Genomic DNA, 23,500 nt, shown 5'->3' on the forward strand with positions numbered 1-23,500 from the left:
TAATACCCGATCGTACATATTCAGTTTGAAGTGACTACAGAGAAACGTATGTAAAAACAGGTGTTTGACAGAAGGGGAAGTACATCTGAATCATTCTAAACATGAGAGGTCATCACTTCTGGGGACAAAAAGTGGTGTAATGGTGTTTTTCCCATCATAAACTGCAATTATGGAGAAAAATAACTCCAATTCCTCAATTTTAGGCCATAAATTCTGGACAACCAGACTCACTTTTTTTGCATATTGTGCACATTATTCACCGTAACTTTAAATCTGGGCAACAAATGGAGATATAAATCAGATAAATATCCAAATAAAACTCAAGTCGGCATGTTTCTGATTAAGTCATATATGCTTAAGAGTTAAAGGTGTTAATTAATCAACTGTAGCTAGATGATTCTAATGCATAAAACTATGCTGAAATTATTTTTATAATAATTACCATTTTTTATTATTATATGCTTCATAAGTTTAAGTATGAATGCTGCAGATGAAAGTTCATCCCTCACAGATTTCTTTATTGTGCCTTTTTTTGTCTCTGTCGTTTTCTAACAGAGCGACTCTGCTTCCCTCTGGTGGCCGAGCTGCTGCAATCTTAACATCACATATGGGATCATTAAAATCAGCATTGATTGAAGTTTTTTCCCCTGTTGTGACTCATTATGGCCACTAGAGGGACAGACCACGGCCTTTCTTTTCAGATCATTAATTTCCTGCTTTTGTCTAACCCTAACCTGGATAATCCACTCTAAATTATATTTTTAAATTATAATATACATTTTTTTTGGGGGGGGGGGGTGAAAACATGCATACACACACACAAGCGCCTGATCATTTGAACTTTAATTGAAAATAATTATACAAAGCATTGGTCATGAACATAAATATGGAGGATCCTGCACATTCACGTCCCCACACTAATCTGTAAATCTGCACATGTGTACAACAGCAGTAAAACGATCCACCACGGTCCAAACTTCTCCACATTATACAACACACAGCATATACTGTTTTTATATAAAGTCGCCTCTTGTGCTCAAATACGTGACTGTATAAAAATAAAGGTTTGCCTTGAACACGATTGAACATTCCTTTTCCAAACGATACACAACCAACACCACGGCTACGTTTGCCGAGCTCGAATCAACACGTGCTCAAAAACTGTAAAAAGAAGATTTGTGCACGTTAAAAACCAAAAATAAAAATAAAAAACGCTCCAGTGTAATGACGATACAGCAGAATGGATAGTGAGATCCTTACGGTGTCTAAACAGACATTTGTGTGACTTGAAAGAAATAATAATAAAAAAACAAACAAAAGGTGAGTGGATACATAGTGACTTCGCGATAAAGTCATTGAAATTAATCTGCAGTGTTTTGAGCTTATTTACATCTAGGGCTGAAACAACTATTTTGAGAATCGATGAATCGTTTTTTGGGGTTTTTTTTTTAAATTAATACAAGCTTCCTGATTTTCCAGCTTCTTAAATGTGAATATTTTCTGTTTTTTTTTGCTCCATTTGACAAAAAAAAAATCATTTAATTATTAAATTTTGATAAAATCAGAGATTTCCAGGTTTGGTAAACACACACATCTACATGTTCCTACATTTTATGGACAAAATAATACTCGATTTATCGAGAAAAGACTCGTTGCAGCCCTATTTCCGTCCTCTCATGACAGGAAGTGGTAGGCAAGTGTCTTCCTGTTGCAGTTAATCCTAAACATTGTCAGACCCTATGGCATACTATATTATATTATATGATAAAAACATGTTCATTTTTTGGCATCTTTGATCAATAATTCCATAATAACCTTTCAGCATACTATAAATCTTAGGATATAGAGCCATAATCCCAACAGCATTAGCATTTAATCACCTGCTAATGAGACCCAACAATCCCAAACCTCTTAAAGGACGACTTGGAGCAGTAGACGATCATGGGACGGAAGCGTCTTCCTTCCTGCATCTCGTAAAGATAGATCTCCTTTCTCTCTTTCTAACCCACGACATATCAAGAGATCACGTATATGTGGGCCTCTGTTACACATGGAACAGAAAATAAATATCTATCTATGTACAATCTTTGTTTGGAGAATGAAGAAGAGTCTGAGGACATTTCAGGAGCTGAACCACTGACAGTCCGGAGGAAGATTTACGGTGTTTCCCGATCAGACATGTAACGTTGACTTTTTATACCATAGATCTTCATATATTAACCGAAACATTGCAGAATCCCCTTTGATCGCTTTGACCTCTCTGAACAGTAGAGATATAATGTGCTTACAAAAGTCCTCCTTTTAAGACGTTGTTCTCCAGCGATGATTCCCTTCACTTTTTATCACTCGCACTGCAGGCAGGCATTTAAAGGATACATGAAAAATAATAGTAATAATAATAAGAAGAAATGCAGTAATAAAGTAGAAACAGCATGTTTATGCACATGTCTGAGCGTATGTTACAGTGCATGAATATAAAAGTATAAGTAAAGCAAGTAAACCGTGTCTGAACATGACGTTTTCATCTACTGTAAATCGCTGCTAAATAGTTTATCTTTTAAAGCGTTTGCCTTCTTTAAAAGCAGATCAGTGTCTGAGCCTCAGAGAGTAAAAGGGAGTGTCAACAGCATTGTTTTGTGAACACTAGACCAGAGACCCGGCCTGGTTCTGCGCAGGCACCATGATGGGCACTCCTCCCATGCGGACAATGTTCGAGGCCGTCACGCCAGAGGCGGGCAGCGGCGGAGCGTCGTGAAGCTGCAGCTGGGGCTGGCCGTAGGTCTGCGGCAGCACCTGGGCCTGGGGCAGCTGGCCGTAGCGCTCCGGCCGCGGAGGGGAGCCCCCGTTGGCCTCGGAGGGGAGCGTCAGCTCGCGCTGCAGGGTGGCGTTGTTGCTGAACGTGAAGTGGGTCGGCGTGGAGGCTCCGTGGTGGCGGGACGGCCGGTAGCCGGCCATGCTGCCGGTGGCCGTGATGATGGAGGCGGTGTCTGAAGGCGGGCGCTGCGGGTACTGCTGCAGGTGGTGGTGGAGGTTGTTGTGGTGGAGGGAGGGCTCTTTGTGGTGCGGGCTGGAGGCGATGGACGACAGCGTGCCATTCTTGGAAATGATGTCCGAGCCCATGCCGCTCTTAGCCCAGGACACGCGCTTTGGAGCCTGAGCATCCTCCCTGAAAGTGAAGCACACATACAGACTTGATAATGATGATAATGGTTTGTACTTCATCATCAGTGTATTACATACTCGCTGATTCACTATCATAACTGTCCAATACTGGTCTAAATCACTGGATCACAGGAGTTCAAGTCCCACTGGAACCCTGAACTTTCATTATTGACCCATTGACCCTATGGTTTTTTTTTGATAGGGTAAGGTAACTTTGATTTATCAATGCTATTTATTTATTTCTATCTATTTATGCTATGTTGTTATGTTGACATAAAATCCACAATATGATCCAAAAACCCTATATATATATATATATATATATATATATATATATATATATATATATAAATATAACGTAAACGGTTCATGAAGCACAGGCTGTCACGAGGGGACACAAAGTCATGTGACCAGAGAATGAGTGAGGGATGCAGTGATCATGTGTGTGGACTTATGTGTAAGTGTAATTTTCTAAAGAATATCATACATATTTATATCAGTATCAATCTAACAGCTTAAACGCACTTGATTTCGTTGGCCATGTCGTCCTCGTTGTCTCGCCGCCTCTTTAGCAGGAAGAAGCCGCAGATGCAGAGCAGGAGTATGAGGAAGCCGACCACGGCGCCCACGGTGGCGCCAGCGATCACGCCCGCTCTATTGGCTGTAATTAGACAACACACGGCAGGGGTTACATGCACGCGATCCCCACACGACTGTGGCCGCGAGTGAAAGTGCCGTGTGGTTTACGTACGGCTGACGATCTCCAGGTTGATGATGCAGCTCTCCAAGCCGGCGGAGTTACTGGCTGTACACATGTACTTCCCCGACATGTTGCTGCTCAGGTTAGTCAACTTCAGCGTGCCCGTCTTCTCATCTAGAAGACCAGAGATGGACGACAACAGTCAAACATGTACATGTACACACAAAGTTTGCTGTTGTTCAAAAAAGGAATTAACACCTTAGCCTCAAAATGTCCGTCTGGACTTTATTTTTCTGCTTATTTTAACCATAAAAATGCCAGAAAATGTCCTGTAACTAAGTGATTTTACCCCATTTTTCCAGAATAACTTTCAATATCTGGAAGTTCTAGCAAATTTACAATGTACTGCATGTTAAAATACTGTAACTATTTAAAATGAAGAAACACAAAAAAGTTTTGTACACAGATTTTGCATGTTCAATTTGAAATGTGCCAAAGTTATATAAGTTTTTATTGTTTTTAGTTTAGTGTTAAATGTTGTTCAATATTCTTCTTACACAGTGTTTACATTGTGCATATATCATTACATTTCTCGTTATTTTGGCTTTGTAATTGATGTAATTGAAGTATTTTCATAATGGTATTATACTGTATTACCTAGCATTAAAAAGTGTCATGGAGTTTGAAAACAATCAAGAAGTGACAGCAAATTCTCCTGACTTTAAACGACCCGTCGTGGAGGAACCCAAACGACAGGTTTGGCATCGTCACTCACTGAGCATGGGGGAAAAGAAGACTTCAGAGGTGGGGCTGGTTTTCTTCCACTTGTACAGAGGAACGGGTTTCCCAGAACTGGACGTGCAGCTCAGCGTCACGTTGCCCTTCAGCACTGGCTTCCCCGATAGAGAGCACTTAGGAACAGCAGGAGGGACTGAAGAGAGAGGAGAGACGACGAAGAGGATTTACAAAGCGTTCGCGACAAACTGTGCGTGACAGCCTCGCGAGTCTCACCCTTCACATCCAGGGCGAGCTCAGCGGGGTTGATGGGGTTGTCGGGAATGATGATCTGGCAGAGGTAACGTCCCGAGTCGGCCTCCTCCGTGTTGTTGATGTACAGCGAGACGTCGCGCGAGGGCATGGTGCTGGTGAAACCCACGCGGCCCTTAAACTGGGAGCTGCCCTCGCTTATGGAGCCCTTGGTGTAGGAGATGATCTGCACGGAGATGGAGAGAGACGGAGAGCCACTGTCACGTGTGTCATACATCAAATAATATCCAGTAGAGCATCAATTACAAATAATATTCAATAAAGAACTCTTCTTCTTGCTGCAAAGGTAAGAAAACCCTTCCTGACTGTAATCTCGCACATAATAGTCACAAGTTTATCGATAGTGCAGATATCCCCTTGACTTAAATCCTTACCAGCTGGGGGCTGTTGGTGATAAAGTTCCACAAAATGGTGTTGGTGCTCATGTCACTGCCTGGTACCGGGTTGTATGACGCCCTCAGGACCACCATCTGACCCTTGATCACATCCATACTCGTTTGGGGTATCTGGATGTCGGCTAAAATGCCTGAGAGAGAAAAGAAAAAGAAGCTGTATGAGACGTTTATATAAAAATCAGTTAGAGGGCATGATATAGAGACAGGTCATACATTTTACTTAAGTCCAAGTAAAAGTACTGGTCTAAACATGTAAAGTTACAAGTAAAAAGTGAGTTTAAAATGTAAAATATGTACATAGTAGCACATAAACTCACACAAAAATACAGAGAACAGATCAAACGTCCATAAGTAAAATGTAGTGTGCATCTATGGCCAGGGTGGGGCAGCAGAGAGTCAGAACACAACAGAACTACTCCTTGAGGAGGAGAAAATGTCAAATGCAGTTTTTTCCACAATGATTTGTGATACTGTAGATAAACATATTAATGCACAGTGGCTGCATATTTTCAATGTATTCCTATTAGTAGTTTTAAGGGAGAATAAAAAAAACATCCTTTAGTAAGGGAAAATTAATTCTAGTGTATTATTATACAAATAGAAAACTGAATGGAAGTTTAATCACAGATCTCTCTCCTTGTCCTTCTCTCTCTTCTCTCACCATCTCATTGCCATCAATTCATATTCCTCCTCTCCTCTCCTCTCCTCTCACCTTCCCACCTCTCCTTTGCCTCTCACTCTTTTCTCCCTCTCTCGGGGTCGCCACAGTGGATGCTCCGTATATTTGATTTGGCAGAGATTTTTTTTTTTTAATGCCAGATGCCCTTCCTGACGCAACACTCCCATTTATCCAGGCTTTAGGGACCAACATAAGGAATACACTAGATGTGACAACCCCCCCTCCACCTGTGGCTGGGGTCAATTTAAAGTGTTCAATTAACAATGAGGAATGGGGATTGGATTGAGTAGCTTGCTCAGTGGCACCGCAGCCCTTGACCTAAACCGACAACCCTTCCGTCACAAGCTCAGTCTTCTTTCCACTTGACTATTGGCAGCTTCACCACAAATGATATACTTTTTTAACAAATCCAACAGGAAAGGAAAGACATTTTGAACCCAAACAACTGTCACCTATGTATGTGTGTGTGTGTTCAGAAGCCAGTGGATATTTTAGGACGTAACAAATCATCATCTGTGTTGGCATTTTCTGTAAAGGAACAATGGTTGTTTAATTTTAACCAACAATGGCATTCATGCACTACACCAGCGTACAATGTGTAAGATACTGTATTTAGAACCGTCGACGTTCCCCTGGTGCTGTATGTTTTAATGTCACATTTTCATTGTTTACGGTTCAGTTTCCCAGTGGAAAGGAGTGTTACCCTAAACGAGGAGCCACTTTTAAAGATGACAAATCTAATTCACAATATAAATCCCTACAGAAGCATATTTGTGCAACAATATATTTTTTCTTACAAAGGAGCATTAGGGTCCAAAAAATGGAATCTTTAGAGAATAAATTGGTAATATTAAAAAAGTCATAATTTTATAAAGTTTTGATATTATGAAAACAAAGTTTGTAATATTATGAGACTAAAGTCGCATTTTTACGAGAATAAAGTCGTAATATTAAAAAAGTCCCACTTTTACAAGAATAAAGTCGTAATCTTATGAGCGTAAAGTCGTAATTTTATGAGATTACAGTCGTAATTTTATGAGATTAAAGTCGTAATTTTACGAGAATAAAGTTGTAATTTTACGAGAATAAAGTTGTAATTTTTACGAGAATAAAGTCACAATATTATGAGAATAAAGTTGTGCACTAATGAGAATAAAGCTGTAATCTTACGAGAATAAAGTTGTGATGTTACGAGATGTTACGAGAACAAAGTCATGATGTTACGAGAATAAAGTTGTGATGTTACGAGAATAAAGTCGTAATCTTACGAGAATAAAGTCGTAATATTACGAGAACAAAGTCCGAATAAAGACTCAAATTCTTGCACAATCTTTTCAAAGTGCTACAGACAATGTGGTGCTGATGTGTCAAAAATATAAAGCATTTCTTCTTTATTTGCGAAGCCCCACTCAAACTTCGTCTCTCATCTTGATGCAGGTTGCAGCTGATCATCTTTGTTTTTGCTTGAGTTCGCTTTAGATAACAGATCCACAGAATAAGAACCTGTATTATACCAAAGGAAATACAGCACGTCACAATGTTTCCTATGTTGTTGTTGATTGACCTGTTGCAACAGATGCTATCAATCACCTTGTCATTTTCACCTCAGGGGTCATTTGGGGAAAGAAAATCAACACGTTGACATATTTCACTTGAAATTGAACCACTTTTTACGACTAAATTATTATATTTCAAATTCTCTGGGGATATTTATAGCCCAAGGAACAAATGATAAAATGAGGCACCACTGCTCATGTGGTATTGTTAGGTTTCTCAGTTTTGTGTTACTATAGAAACATGATAAAATACCTGATATAATATTGTACATGGGAGGAACTTTATTTTAAGATTTATTTACCAGAACAAATGATTCAATCAAGATGATTAGCTTTGGAAAGTATTTATAAACAATCTATCTCCCCCCCTTGGTTTTAAAGTAAATCCATTTAAAGGATTAAGTGCAAGACAAATAACGTTATCATTATTTTCTAATGTCTTTTGGAGCACAGGTGGAATTAGAATTGGAACAACACACCATGTAAAGGGATCTCCGCAGAGGGAGGTGTGGATATCAGTTTCTTCGTCACCATGGAGACGGATGGAGCGGATAAGTGACAGTGACAAGAGAGACAGGGAACGTGTGTAGGATACACTCTCGCGGGAATGTTGTTTTTAATAAAGAGACGTGCTCAATAAAGTCATGACGATGTGGGCGGACTGAAGGAAATTTAAGAAATAATGAAAGAAAAAAAAAGTGAGATGGATTAAAACAAGAGGAGAAGAGAAAGGACAGGACGCAACAGCAACGAAGAGGGGGGGGTCATCGTGTCAATTGCTCTTTAGAGTCTTAAGAAGATTGGCGGTGAGCGTCCAGCCTCACACAGATGACTGACTGACGGGTAGACGGTCGGATCAGTGAACGCGGAGCGAGAGAGAGAGATGAAAGAAAGAGGCTTAAACACAAATGTAATGAGTCAGTGTGGAGCAGCGAGCCTGCAACAGGCTCCACTGAGAGGCTGCAGTAAGTCTCACAGAGGAGGAAGGATGAGACCACGGGTTTCTATTTATGGAGCGGTGGCAAACAGGACTGGGACAAGGAAGACAAAGCAACACATATTTTATAATAATAATAATAATATCAATGATAACTTCGATCTGTGATGAACTGGCGACCTGTCCCGTTTGTACCCCGCCTATCGCCCTATGTCAGCTGAGATTGGCACAGCGCCGCCCCGTGACCCTCATATGGAGGATACAGAGGTAGAAGATGGTTTCACAAAACTCAAGGTCGTAGAAAGAACACAACCCAGAACAAAAAACAATCAGGTAGCAAAAACCTGTTGCTCCAACATTGATATAAAAAGACTCCAGAGTTGTTGCATGGAAAATAGCCAGAGGGGGTGAGTTCCAGAGGGTTAGAGCATGCATAGTTTTGACCGCAGGTGTGGGGGACGGAGAGGGGTACGAGGTCTGCAGACCGCAGGTTCCCGGGAGGGACTGTGCACACGGAGGAGGTCAGAAAGATAATAAGAGATAAAGTGAATGGAGAGACGTGTTGCAGAGGAGGAGAAGCCGATGATGATGATCCAGAACTTTACGGGGGAGCCAGTTCAGATGTGTCAAGGTTTTGTCCGAGTGAGAACCCTGGCAGCAGAGTTTTGAACACGCTGGAGCTGATCCAAACAGGACCATCTCAGAAAGCCCAACATGTGGTGCCTTGAAGCAGATTAGACTACTGGAGCAGAAGTCCACACTGGGTTTCCACTTCTACCACTTTCTTAGGTGCCATGTGTACCTAATAAAAGGGCTGCTGAGTGAACACACGACACTCTATATTTTGTAAAGTCTGAATCTGATAAACATGGAAGCAGTTGCAATACTACGGTTGTTATATTGACTGTTAACTGGGACAAGATGTCAAAGGTTGAAAATCTGGACATGGCCCGAGGCATTATGCTTCTTTTCCTGTGTTGGTGGATTTGAATGATGCAGATTCCTGTGTGCCATCCCTCCTTCCCCATTGGTGCTCCTGCTTCCTGAACCTCCTGCCTCTCTTCCACCACCTGCATCCCTCGGTCGACCCGCCCTTCTACCACCGTGATTGGTTTGCCCTGTTCCAGCTCACCTGACCAATCGTCACTCACCCCCTCATCAGGCACACCTGTATAAATACTAGCAGCTGAGAGTCATTCAGTGGCTGCTGTGACTCTGTAAGAGCAGTACTGTGTGTGTCATGCTGTTGCTTGGTGCTGAATGTGTATATGATGTGTTGGGGTTGGGAATTTGTATTAATTGTTAGCCATATTTTGTGACTTGGGTCAAACCTGTGTTTTAGTTTAGTTTAAATATGAACTGTCTGGATTCGCAGACTTAAGGGTGCTATTCTTATTTTGTCTTTTAGTTTCCAGTACCTTTTTTTTAAATTTTTGAATAGCGTCCTTCTCCCTCCGTTTCTCCTGTTCTTTTTTGTGTTTTGTTTATTACTGATCTATTCTCTTCATTAAAACACTTTTTCATTTTTTGAACAACCTTTTTAAATGTGGTTATCTATGTCGCTTCCCCTTCTCTAACGAGCCAGAGTCGTAACGGTGACATATGTCTCATGATTTGGAACTTGAAATGTGGTCAATGTTAACTTCTTTGTGGGAAAGAAAATGTATTGTGTTCAATAAACACAAAAAAACACACAAAAGTGGAATTCATGACCTTAGTGTTTCACTGGGGAAAATGTTATGCTCCTCATTTGTGCAGATGGCGTCCTCTTTGTGATTTGCATGACCAGATTAGCATTTTTATTTTTCTCTCTATAAAAGCATTTTCCAAATGCAGCTTTAAGAAGATTTCCTAACACAAGTCTGGTTATTGGTGGTTAATAGGGGTAAAACAAAAAATACGAGGAGAACCTGGGTTTTATCTCTGTTAGTGGATGTTGAATTTGCAGGAAAATCTGACCAAGGGGGAGGAGATAATGATGAACAGGATGGGGCCGAGTACAGAGCCTTGGGGAACACCAAAGGAGACGGGAGATGGTTGGGATGTGAGTGATTTCAAGTGAATTAACTGACTAACTCGTGTGGACCATATATATCGTGCATTGTGTCGTCACGGACCACATAAAAGATGAATGAACGAATGCATGCAAAGCTGGAAAAGAGGGATGAATAGAGAAAGAGAACAAAGCAACAGGGCTCATATTCATAACGTCCACTCGTCACTCTCGATTTGGTCAGCAAGCATTCGTCTTTGTCACTGTGGCAGGTCTGAAATCCAGTCTACAGACCCGAGGACAATTGGCTCTAAATATTCAATGGTGACTGATGGAGGGGAAGATGGGAGTGAGTCTGCTCCGAGTGACGAGAACGAATGTAGTAATGAGGTCTCATCACTGTAATGGGGGAGATTTCACTAAGCCTAATTTAACAAGGTGTTTTCATGGTTCAGTGGTTTCTGTCTTCGGAGGTGAGCACACTTTGTATCAGGATTTCGAAGTGACGTCATGGGATTATAGGAAAAAAGTGATCGGGGAAAGTGGCATGGACTGATGGTGTCGTAATGAGATTTGAATGAGTTAAACATTATGGTCAAATAGAAGAGAATCCGCACAGTCCTCTCATACATGACTGATAGCCCGAGGCGCACTCTCCATCTCTGAGACTCCCTGCTGATGTAGGAAGTTGCTGCCAATGCTGGGGTAGCGACTTTTCCACTGAAGGGACGTGTGCGTGCAGCTGCTACGTATGAGAACGAGCCAAGTGGGGCGCCCTCTCTCGCTCTGAACTGCCCTGCGATTTTTTTTCAGAGTCTTCCATCATATGCCAACTTCCTCAGGCTCTAAACAGACCCTGGAGGAGGTGCAGAAGTCTAGTTCTCTCTCTCTCAGATCACTTGATTTACATGATGCTAAAAACAGAGTGCTAGAATTTTTCAAACAGAAAACATTTTTTATAGTTTTATAGTTTTATACTTGCGTGGCTACTCTCTTGTTGAGATCTGACCTTTTCCAGACTTTCTCAAGATTTTTACACAAAATTCCAGACTTTTCAAGGTCTGGAAAACTCAAAGATTTAAGACTTTCAAGACTTGCACAAGCACCTTGTAAAAGGTTTATTGAAATAATTGATCAGTGACAATTATACCTGACTCATAATGTATTGTGAGCGAGTGACTTGTTAAAGCCATACCCCTTTATTCCTGTGGGGATTTCCTATAAAGTGTTTCTATTACTTTTTTTAATGTCTTGCTTTTGTCTGACGTTCTTTTTGTTCTTTTTCTTTTATTTATACTGAAAATTGGTGTTCTGATTTTGTGATTTCTGCCATGGGTATCCTGTTTTCTTTATTTTTTTAATTTCTTTCTTTAAACCTTGTGTTTTTATAAAACAATTATCATTATATTATTATTTGGAGCCAAAATGTGAGTGCAGGGGGGGGAAAAAAAAAGAATCACCTGAAACTTGATTCCTTGGTTCAGAGTGTGAAGAGCAAACATGAGTGAGTTGGCATTCTGCTTAGTGTGTGTGTGTGTGTGTGTGTGTGTGTGTGTGTGTGTGTGTGTGTGCGTGTTTATGTATATTCATATCCTCTAATTACAGGAAACACTTTAGATTGTTTACTTCTACAGGCTTCAGTGAAGATAAAGCAGAAGCCATGCAGCGTTTGATGACGGTGAACTCGCAGGAACTTAGTGTCTTTCATGCTAAAAAAAAAAGATGGGTGGGGTGGGCCGGTTGCTTCCTCCCGTCTTATCAGTTAGTTTGAGTAAACCTCTACAGCAAGTGTGTGTGTGTGTGTGTGTGGGGGGGGGGGGAATGTCATAGGTAAGTGCTTGTTTTTTCCATCCTAATTTGAAGCACAGCTCGTCATCACATGTGAAGAAAAATGCTTGAGGAAAGAAAAAGCATCAAACCAAAAGAACAAGAGTGAGGAGATGAGAAGATGATGGGGGATGACAAAGGGCGATTAGAGACGATACGATCTGGATGATCTGCAGGAAGAAGTGGTTCCGTTTTTGAAAAGTTGGCCCAGGGGACAACTGAGTTTGTCTCTCTGGAGGCTGGGTGGAGAGATGGTGATGCTATTCTCTCTCTCATGGAGATAAAACTACTGGAGCCACCACAGAAGCAATGACTCCAGTGGCGGTTCCCCCGATCATCAAAGCTCTGTACTGGGCCCCATCCTGTTCATCATAACAGATCTATAGAAGTATCCGTCTCAAATGATGATAGTCCTTGCCACATTGTTAACATTTACACTCTGCTATGAGCCTCATCACAAAGGTTTGAGATCCTCACTGACTCTGAACCTCCTCATGGACATCATGCATTACTATGTATATTGTAAAGATGTCTGATCTTGTTTCTTTCATATTTAAAGAGGCTATATGTGGAATATGTGGGATATTTCAAGTGGTTTTTGTGCAGATCTGTGAGGAAACAAAGATGCTCTCTTTGTAGAATAAGATGTGGATAGATCAAGTTAATAATTAATCTAAAAGGATATTTTGACACACATTTTGGCTGTAACAAATATTGCGCCTCCAGTAGGCTGGATTGCAATTTCGAATAATTGTTCAGCCGTAATGGGTCTGCATTAAGAGGAGTGTTTATTTGTCTCTATATATAAATACTGCATGATGCCAATTTATAGGAAGGACCTGCATCATCGTGTCTGTTTTCAAGACAGAAAAGAAATGAGACTTTTCGACATAATTGTAGTGTCATTTGCAGCACACTTACACACAGACAGAACAAAAGCCTTTCATGAATAATTGATGGTGGACGAGTGAGAGCGGCGGAAAAAAGATGCACGACTGATTCGATGTCCCCGTGCGATCAACACGAGTCCCGATAGCTACATTTAAAGTCGTTCGCGGGGGAAACCGGTCTTGAATGTTTATATACATATTTATATGTGTGTATAAACCAATTCAAAGTATGTGAAAGTGGAGAACAATACGCTGCAGGCGCACACATTGAGCCACCTTTCCTCCAAATCAATGGTAATGCTCTACTGACTCCTCACATACATGGTACTACAGCCAAATTAGTCTCACGACATACAAAAATCAATTTAATCTTTCTTTTCTTCTATGGACCGTGCACACACACACACACACACACACACACGTATGCACACAAAACACTGGAGCATGTCGTTCAACCGAGACGACTCGGGCCCGGAAAGCTCATCATCTGATAACTGCGCGAGCGTTGCTCCTTTCAGTATAATTAAAGCAAGAGACACAGCGCTGGGACTCTCGCAGAGAGGAATGTGTCATCTCTGTCCTCGAGCTGCAAAACTACCAGCCACTCATCACTTGGTACATCAAGAGAGAGAGAGAGAGAGAGTGCGAGAGAGGAGAAAACACGGAAGGCATCTGCTTAATTGGGGGAGAGCAGAGAGTGCGAGGCTGGCAGGGTCAGCAGTGTGTGCATGTTTGTGTGCTCTGTATATACCATCTGCCTATGAAACACATCGTGATAAACATCTGCAGCGCTGAGCTTCCTTTTTCGTGTGTGCTTCAGGGTCTGAATCCGCCGTGCACTCTTGACTGCTAAGCACAGAGAATGATGTAGAGCCTATAGTCCGCTGCACCGTATGGAAGGTCCGAGTTTGACCTTGCCCGCCGAGTGACAGCATTGCGCAGTATTTACCACAAGTCATGTATACAGTACGTGCACATAATTACGAGTGACCTTCAGTGCCAATGTTGTGCATTCTTCGAACAGAATAACCAAATGGGTTGATATGAAAACAGGCAGCAAACGGTTAAAAATAAATACACACGTCAATTTAAGTCCAGTACATTTAGTGGCAGTAAACCTAATGAATTAAGGCATTCTTAATCGTGTTTAACAGCAATTAACTGACCGAGTGTTAATCATTAACGTCCCTCCGGTCTGCACTGCCAATAAATCTGCCAATAAACTCCCAACAGAAGACGAGGACGGCGGAGAAGAAGATTCCGGATTCTTATTTGCATTATTATCTCCGTTCTCATATTCTTACTCAACAGCCTGTGATAGCGTCTGAGCCTTTAGCAGAAAAAACGGAACAGAGCGAGCGCCGCGGTTAATTGGATCCGCCCTCCATCTCACCGAGACATCATGGGAACTGCCGAAGAGCAAGAAACGACGAGAACTCGTCAATGGATTGAGCCCGAAGTTCTTATTAAAGACAAATTGCAGATAAAAAAAAAAAAACATTGCTCATGTGACGCAAACAGTCTTATCAGCCGGCCTCCGATGCCGCTTTAGAACGGGGGGGGGGATCACGTCTGCTGCCACAAAAGAAGGTCTATAAGCATTTGGTGATTAGAAGTGAGACTATGTGAGTAATCTATTGGGGCAAAAAAAACAAAAGCAATAGTTCACATTGTCTATAAAAAAAAAAAAGAAAGACATTCTCGAACCCCTCTGGACAAACATACACTTCCTCTCTATTGTGTGGATGATAGCAGGGAGGAAAAAGCTGTGCGTCCTGATAATGCTTGATTCCAGGATTAACCTGTGAGGTGCTGTTCCTGTGAAGTCCACGCGGACACATCAACAGCCGTTAACGCTCACCGAGTGCTCACTACTCTACTCTACTACTAAGCCTGACTCACACATTTATGAGTATTTGTGTTATTTTTAACATTTTTCCAATGTGTTGCACGGGTAGCAAAGTTCGACTGGAAGCGCGACCACTGTGTTTTGGTTTGACGTCAACAACTCAGAGGTCTGCTTAACAGTGAGGCGTAGGAGTCTGGTATACTCAAGCTCATGTATATTAATTGCAACTGGTCTATTTACTGTTATTTACTGTTATATAGAAAACATCAAGTCTTATTCTTTCTTGAAAAGAATACTTAGAAATGGAGAAAGAGAGGAAAAGGAAAAACCAACAGCCATAAAACACCAAGAGTCAGCATTCTGAGAATGACTTTGGAGGAATCGGTTTACATCCTGTTTTTTTTTTCAAACGACACAAAATCACAACTAACAAAGTCATTTGGAATCTGCGTGGTGTCATGCCTGATAATAGCTGCTATCTGGAGCACTGAGTAACACGTAACCGCGGCGACAGCCCCGGTGACTCAGTGTCACTCTGAGAAACGCGCGAGTGTGAGGCTACATTTCCTGTTTTTATTTAAAACCTTAGCCGCAGACTGTAGACCTGTCACCACATAAGATATGACCACACCCACGCCGACATCCTTGATTCATCCGCAGCGTCACTGACGGCTGTGGATGATATCAATCCCGACAATATGAAGAGATGACGGGCGATATGGTTTTCTAAGGACATCGTTGGGCTGCAGTGACGGGAGAGATACGGGTCGTGTTGACATGGTAACCCGGCAGCCTTCAATCTGGAAACCTGGGTACCGTTTTCTCCACTTTAATCAAAGGACGGCGGCCGTTACGCCATGACTTGACTCCGTTGTGTCAAGAGAGATGGACGAATATGTCTTTGCGTATGTGTATGTGTGTGTGTATATGCCATTAAAGAGCATGGTGGCATGGTTGGAGGCTGACAGGCGGTTCAGTGAAAGAGGAGGAATGGGTTCCTGCCAGAGATGAGTGAAATAAGGGCAACTGTGTGATTGCTGAGCAGGACTGTGTGGAGAAGCTGACTCGTCAACAGCTGCGTGTAATTTGTCTCTACCACATAAGTAGAACATGTGATGTGTGTGTATGTGTGTGTGTGTTGGGTCGATGTGTTGTCCTGCTGCCGCCAGTGAAGTGCGGAGCCGCGTCAAGCCGAGGCCGAGGCGGAACTGATTAGATGTGGCGGCGATCGGCGTACAGTAAACTTTAAATTTCTCCGACAAAATGCTTGCATCCCAAAAGGAACACAGGAATTGGAGCGGTCCTCTGAGAACAGCGACGCTCTGGAGTGAAGCGCTTTCAAAACATGAGCGGAAAAGGAAGAGTTGGGGCTTTTTTTGAGATGAAAGCAGCTTGTTTTGGAACTGAAGGAATTGACAAGGTCCATAATGACACCATTTGGTTCTCCTATGGTGCAATGCACACCCTGCAGTCGCTCTGCCTCGCCTCTCTCAGAACTGGAAGCAGCAGATGTTGATGATTGGATGGTTAGTTCACACAGTGCACGTGTGTGTGTGTGTGTGCACACGTGTGTGTTAACCTGCATTATTTGCAAAAGACATTCCGCAAAGACAAAGGTTTCCGAGATTCCGACAGTCTCGATTCAGCTCATTACATTTCCAAAGGACGCTGATATTGTGACATCTTCCTCTTATTAGCATTATTAGCTCCTTTTGTGATTCCTGGTGCATCGATAAGTGTCACGTTCATTTAAAGGAACGCAACTCTTTCTGTTGCTCCTCCATAATTAAGTGCCCGGTCCTGCATACCCTTGGAAAAAGAAAAAAGGTGAGGACGCAGAAGAAGAAGAGGACTGTGCCTAGAATCAAAGATAATGGCTCTGCAGTGAGAGAGAGACAGAGGCATTCATCTTGTTTTGACACGAAGACTGATAACGTGCAGGGGCGAGGGAGGCGGAGGCGGCGAGAGGACGGGGGGTTGTCCGTGACATTAACCGAGGATTTCAGACAACTTAACATGCTTATTTGAACCTGGAATCTGAACCAATGTCAGAGAAACTTTCAGACTCTATAACGCAACGCTGTCTCCAGTAAAATACAGTGCATTAACACATTTACCAGCATTCTCAATTACATTTTCAAAATGAATGTACTAAGTATTTCTCACACAGAGATGGAGGTGGAGACATCTGCCAGGCAGCAGACATTTAAATAAATAACTTTTCCTGACAAAACCTATTTGAAAATGGAGTTTAAATGTGTGGGCACAAGATTCCGGGAGATTTGATCATATGCAGTTTGTGGATGAGGCTTTCGTCGTCACTGGTTAGAGCAGTGATGGACGAGAAATGGTGGGAATCATAATGAGAAGCACTCAGTTTAAGGCTACCAGGTTTGGATTACGGAACATTCTGAGGCAATTTAGTGCACACATGTAAGTAGGCACACACAGTGGAATCTCTGCAGAAGGAGGAAGTATCCTTAAAGAGGATTAGCAGGGAAATTTTATTGTGAAAGAGTGAACCAGGAACACTTTAAGATGGTTAAATAACCTGAAATTAACCTTCCCTCCGTGACGTCACTCTCCTAAACAAAACATGATACAACCGTGTATTCCCTCTTGTGTCTCCCTTTGTTTTCTATGCCATTATGTCTTGAAAGTGTAGGCCCTACACACATCTGTCATGTCACAGTCCTCGGAAAACATCCTGTTTCCTTCTTACAGAAGACACATAAGCAAACTCACAAGCAGTGGGGGGAATCCGAAATCAACACAACAGCTCTTGGAGGCGGGAAGTCGGAGGCAAAGTTCAGCATCGCTAAAAAGGAAATAGGGTTGGGTTTTTTTTTTCTTATCCAACTAAATAGCATGGATTTTACAAAAGAAAAAAAAAAAAGTCTGAGCTGATAACAAGTCAGCATGCCTGGTGTATTTTAGTCCCCGGGGACGGCGTGAAACCAGGGAGAGAAACAACCACGGGAGTCTCTTGTGTATTCATGTCAAAACTAAAGAGCGACTTGTGAATGGATTATTCAGAGGAACATCCATCTCTGATGACGCTCAATCCGTCAGCTGTGAGAAGCTGTTTATGGAGAAACAAAACTGTTTGCTCAGTGTCATATTTCTGCTGGCAGAGGCCCACGAGTGACGGTAGAAGTCCAAGTAAAGTGGCCAACTGCTACTGTACTGTACTGTACTGTCTAAAAAAAAATTATTATTTATTGCAGTTTGGACATAATAATAATAGATAATCGTAATAGATTAGGGAAGATTTTAAATGTAAGCTTGATTATCTTTCAGTGAGGCAGGACAGTTGTCCCGTCGATGTCAAACCTGATAAAAGCCCTCAGACCTTGTGTGACAACGTCCTTTCAAAGTGACTTAAAAGCATATTTCGTAGGAAAACCTTCATAAAAGCGATATTACCTGGTATTTATTTCTATTTTCTTACTTTTGTGTGTATTATTCCCATGTAATGTGTAAAGCGGATGTAACCTTTTTAAATGACCATAGATGTAAAGTTTTATTTTTCATTATACCGATGAGAGAAAGTGTTCCACAGTCTGAAGATTTAGTGCCAATTTTACCTTTTCATAAAAGCGATAAAGTTTACTGCATTCACTGGTGACACTTATGACCGGCATTATTTATCATCCGCTGGAGTGAGTATAATAATAATTTACATAACAAAAAGATCAGTTTATGTGGTGTTTGGGGGACATGATGTAAATCATAAAAACGTATATAACAAATAACCCATGTCAACCTTTACAATACAGTGCATTAATGAAACGCGGACTTAAATTTATAATAAGATAAAGAAAAAAGATGACTGGGGTTAAAATCCCTTATATTTAATGGCTCCATGTTTGTTGCATGTTAAATCTGACTTTTGCCTTGTCACAATTAATTTTTCCCCGATAAATAATAAGCGCAACTCTGACCTTCAGTGGCGCAGATATGAGAGAGAGTGTGATTTACAGTACGTGTCATAATGCGCACCATCGTGTATGACAAATGATTTATAATAATAGCAATTATTCCATGTAATGACACGGTTGCCGCTGTAAGGACTGTGGTGCACAAGGGGGTTTGGGCCAGTGTGGCTATAACTGGAGTGTGTGAATACTGTATTGAGTGAAGTCCTGGGGGGGGGGGGCTTATTTCACCCCCCAATGTAATAACCAGATATTACTACAGTAATGGCAATATGCACATTTGTGACATTAAACACAGCAGTTCCAACACTTTTCTGATTTCAACCTTGTTTTTATGCAACCAGTACACTTAACAGTTTTAAATTCTTCATCCTAAAGATAATTATCAATTAATTATATTATTGTCACTGGGATTAATAGACGTCCTTCGAGCTGATGTTAGATCTATTGATTATTAAGCAAAGTTACTCTCTGTGTGATCTGATTATGTGAGAGAGGTCTCCTCTACCCTCAATTTATTTTCAAGGAATTGATGAAGCTGAAGTCAGGCCTTCGTTACACAAAATTCACATTCGAGTCAAATTCCTTTAATCGTTTCATATGTTTCACCTTTTAAGTAAAATGGCTCGAGAATTTTGTGTTAAAGTGATTGGGACTTTATTAGGGGTTTGATGACACCATGCAGTTTTATTCTCCCCCATCTTAGACCCAGAGGACCCTCACTGGACCCCACACATTTGTCCAACTATTAAGATTATTAAATATTCTCGCACGTCAGGGTCCTGTAGTATCCGACTTCACCATCGGGGTGGCGGTACAAGTCTGAATGCGGGGAATAGGACGCATTCCTATCAAAGAAGAAGAGAATGATCCGAGGACACATCTGGTTATAGCGGCTCATCAGCTGAAAGGCTCGTCGGGCAGGGGCGTTGGGGTGTCCACGTGCACCCGATGCACACCCAATGCGCCCTTTGTGCGTGGTTCCAAAATCTTCCCTGCACACGCAACGCCTTAAGGACAGATTGTGTCACTTGCTGTATGTTGGACACCTCTAAAGTCTCCATGATCCCTTTTGCCTGCGGCACCAAAAGTCTCATATAATCTCCCTGCGCTAGGACACATGCCCGAGTCAAGGTCACACAATACAATACAAAAAAATATACAAAAGTCTGTGGAGTTCTCGTTAAAAAAAGGATAAATGAACCTGTCCAAACTCAAGATGTCGGCACCCCAAATATGACTCATCCTGTTGGAATAAACAAAGCGTTGGTGTCATCCTTTTTAGTCTCTGTGTGGGAATATATAACTATGTTATTATGCCTCACAAATGTTAGTGGTTTAAGACAAATGTGTAGTTTTTTAATTTTCAGGCAGGTTGGAGGTTCGAGTAATACACACCAAAACCTAATCTGAGATTAATCAAGTCAGATTGAAGAAGTAATCTTTGACCAGCTATGAAAACATAAATCATAACATCAAAAAATCTTTGGACTACTGGAGAAATATATACGTTATGTCCCCACCCATGAGTCCTATCCAAATAATTGATTTTAACGTGTGGACAGGGGGGTTCGCCCTGAAACCTCTTTCTCTCATCTCTGCTGCACTCAGAGCTGATTGGTTTAGATGGCACAGCAGCGAGGAGACCACACTAAGCCTCAACATCCCTAATCCTATCAGTGTTCAAAGGCAATACTGAAGGTAACGCTCGCCGAGGAGACAAGCACATCTGGTGCTGGGACGACAGCAGCAGCAGCAGCAGCAGATGGACCGGGAGTCAGACCGGGAGTCAGACACGTACATACGGTACATCGACCCTCAACTGTTCCCCCGACATCCACCCGCAAACACGTGTAACTGATGAAACTACCTGCCGTGAATAAGAGTGACTGATAGTAAACATGTCACTGATGGAAATCAAAACTCGCAGTGAGAAATAACTGTGCAAGCAGCTCGGCTCAAATCGCCGAAGGTGATCCGTCATCGGCGCGCTGTCAACCTGTCAACCAGGAGATGGCGTAATGAAGATGTGGATCATGTGAATGGATGCTGGTGTTTTTGTGGGAAAGAAGAAGACATTAACATACTGTTATCATTAATATGAGAGTATGAGAGCCTTGTGCAGTGTTTTATTGACATTGACGGGTGTTCCAAATTCAAAAAACGTTGCTTTTTAAAGATCTAAGACTCAACAATCCTGCCATCGTTTTATTGCTGTATGGGTTTTTTTTTTGGACGCGTGATAGATTTAACGTCAGAGAATAACCACGTGATTACAAATCGTCCTGAAGCCTTTAGCGATACCTGTTCTAACAATCTATCATTCGATGAGATTTGATGTTTCTGTCTTGGCCACAGTTGTATGAATCTTTTGAACTAAGCAGTTGTTAGAATAAATGTTTAAACTAAGCAGTGTATAGAATAAGTGTGATAGAAAATGCTTTATATGGATGAGAAGAGAAGAGTACAACACTAATATTAATTTATTATCTGTTATACGCATCCATTTCCACCAACTCCTCCATGCCATATCAACATCGATTTGGAATAATTCACAATAATCAGCGGTCGAATGTCCGAAAAGTTGCTTTGCAGGTGAGCAAAAACACCACTGTGTCCATATCTGGACACAGATAATGAGCGTCTTCTCCGGTTCAAACAGACGAGGACAGAAGCTGCTCCCTCACACACCTCCTCACTCCTGTGTCACCGAGAGGAGCAGCTGCCGTTTGATCTAGTGCTGCGGCAGGAGCAGAGACCTCCGTACCTTTCCCCGTTTTTTACCATTTCCAGGTAAGACTTTTTTCCTAAATCGAGCGATTGTGTGAGCCACAGACGGCTCCACGAATCTCCCAGAATCCCTCAGTACAATGGACAATGGGGTCCGGCTCCGGTTACCGTGCACCTGTTTCACTGGTGCACAGAGGCTAGCAAAAGAAGGCAGAGAGTCACACACACACACACACACACTCTCCCCATGAGTTCAGACACCCCACACCCACCTCCTCCCCCCCCCCCCCCCTTTCCCCTTCACTGAAGCTGCCACAGCGAGGATCCTGTTGCAGGAAGGAAGGGCGTGGTGCCGGCTACACGCTGACTAAATTAACAATCACGGCACAATTGAGTACAAGCTCAGTTTCAGCGCAGTCACATTCCGTGCCCTTAATAAATCCATCACCCACAAAAGGTTACAAAGTATTGATTTTTGCCCTGACGAGCAGCACGTGCGGCACCGTCACTCCGCGCCATATGTCATCCTTCAACGACGGCTTATTTCTTTCTTTCTTTCTTAACTGTGTGGCGCCGCAACAACAACAACGGGCCGTTCTTCGCCAACGACATCGTGTCTTTTGTGCGGCGACACGGGGAAAAGACAGAATGTTTTCATTTATTTCGGAGGATAACCGCTATCGGTGGGGTTGATCGCCAACGGGGCGCGATTGGTGCTGGATGGAGAGGAGAGCGACGACAGGAAGGAGGAATGTGCTGGAAGGCCTTATCTGGGAGCGCCAGGCTGCTCTGACGGGAAGTGGAATGTCAGGAGGGGAAAGAGGAAGCGCACACACACACACACACACACACATGCATGGGCAGGCGTGCACAAACACACAAAGATCCAAAGCTGCTGCAAACGCAACAATCCCCCATTTCATTTTCTGTCTGTGGTCATTTCACTTTTATTTCCTCTATCTACCAATTCATTTTCCTTCACTCCACGTCTCTCTCTCTCTCTCTATTTCCCAGCATCTTTATCAGTTGCATTTCAATTGAATGGGGACGAACAAAGGGAATTTGCAGGATTATCATCCTCAACGTCTCGTGAATATCAAACGGTGAGAGACTATGGGCACAGGCTGTTATTAAAAAAGTTCCTATTGTTCCCAAAATGAAACACCATTTGTTTGTATGTGCTGAAGATTGTACAACTTAAAAGAAAATAACTCATGAAACCTTCAGTCAGACCACGGACGTGTTAAATGAGAGCAATCAAAAGAGCCGGCGACGAAGTAAAAATAACTTTTCATAAGCCACCTAATAGACGCTGTCAGCGAACGTCCTCGTCCAATTATAGGTTGAAATGAGAGCAGCGACGGGCTAATGATGCATCATTTTCTCATTAGAGGTGAATGAGTTACTGCTCTGCAAAAGGCAATGGGCCAACGCAGCAACAACGCGGCAACAAATAGCTCCGAGTGTGAAGGACATAAAAAATCGAATAAACTCGAGAGAAGAGGAAAGAGGAGAGCATCAGTGTGTGTGTGTGTGTGGATCGAGTAATCCGAATGACACAAATTAAAAAACAAATTTAATGAAACACCTACTTTTTTAGCTTGTATCTGGTGTCTGATAGTATTGCTTGACAGAGCCCTGTTTTCGTTACGTCGTGGCCAAACAGAGCCAGAGTATTCCCCAAAAGGTACACACTGCAACTGACCTGGCGGCAGCTCAATTTGGAATTCGTTTCTTTGCAACCACGGCCTCAGAAGACTTCGACTTCACTAAATCCTGTCCAGTCTGAATCTAGCT

General features: G+C 42.2%; 1 protein-coding gene across 1 annotated transcript in view; it reads right to left on the minus strand.

The window, feature by feature from the left end:
• Positions 1-1,441: 1,441 nt before the first annotated feature.
• esama (endothelial cell adhesion molecule a) overlaps positions 1,442-23,500 on the minus strand; it is a 45,329-nt gene continuing 23,270 nt past the window's right edge. The window contains exons 2-7 of the mRNA XM_058626402.1: positions 5,284-5,435; positions 4,874-5,075; positions 4,638-4,793; positions 3,914-4,036; positions 3,688-3,823; positions 1,442-3,166 (exon numbers count right to left, since the gene is read on the minus strand). Of these exons, the coding sequence (XP_058482385.1) occupies positions 2,644-3,166; positions 3,688-3,823; positions 3,914-4,036; positions 4,638-4,793; positions 4,874-5,075; positions 5,284-5,435 (1,292 nt within the window). The 3' untranslated portion in view covers positions 1,442-2,643. The remainder of the gene's footprint in view (positions 3,167-3,687; positions 3,824-3,913; positions 4,037-4,637; positions 4,794-4,873; positions 5,076-5,283; positions 5,436-23,500) is intronic.

Source organism: Solea solea, chromosome 4 (assembly GCF_958295425.1).
Source record: "Solea solea chromosome 4, fSolSol10.1, whole genome shotgun sequence".
NCBI lineage: Eukaryota > Metazoa > Chordata > Actinopteri > Pleuronectiformes > Soleidae > Solea > Solea solea.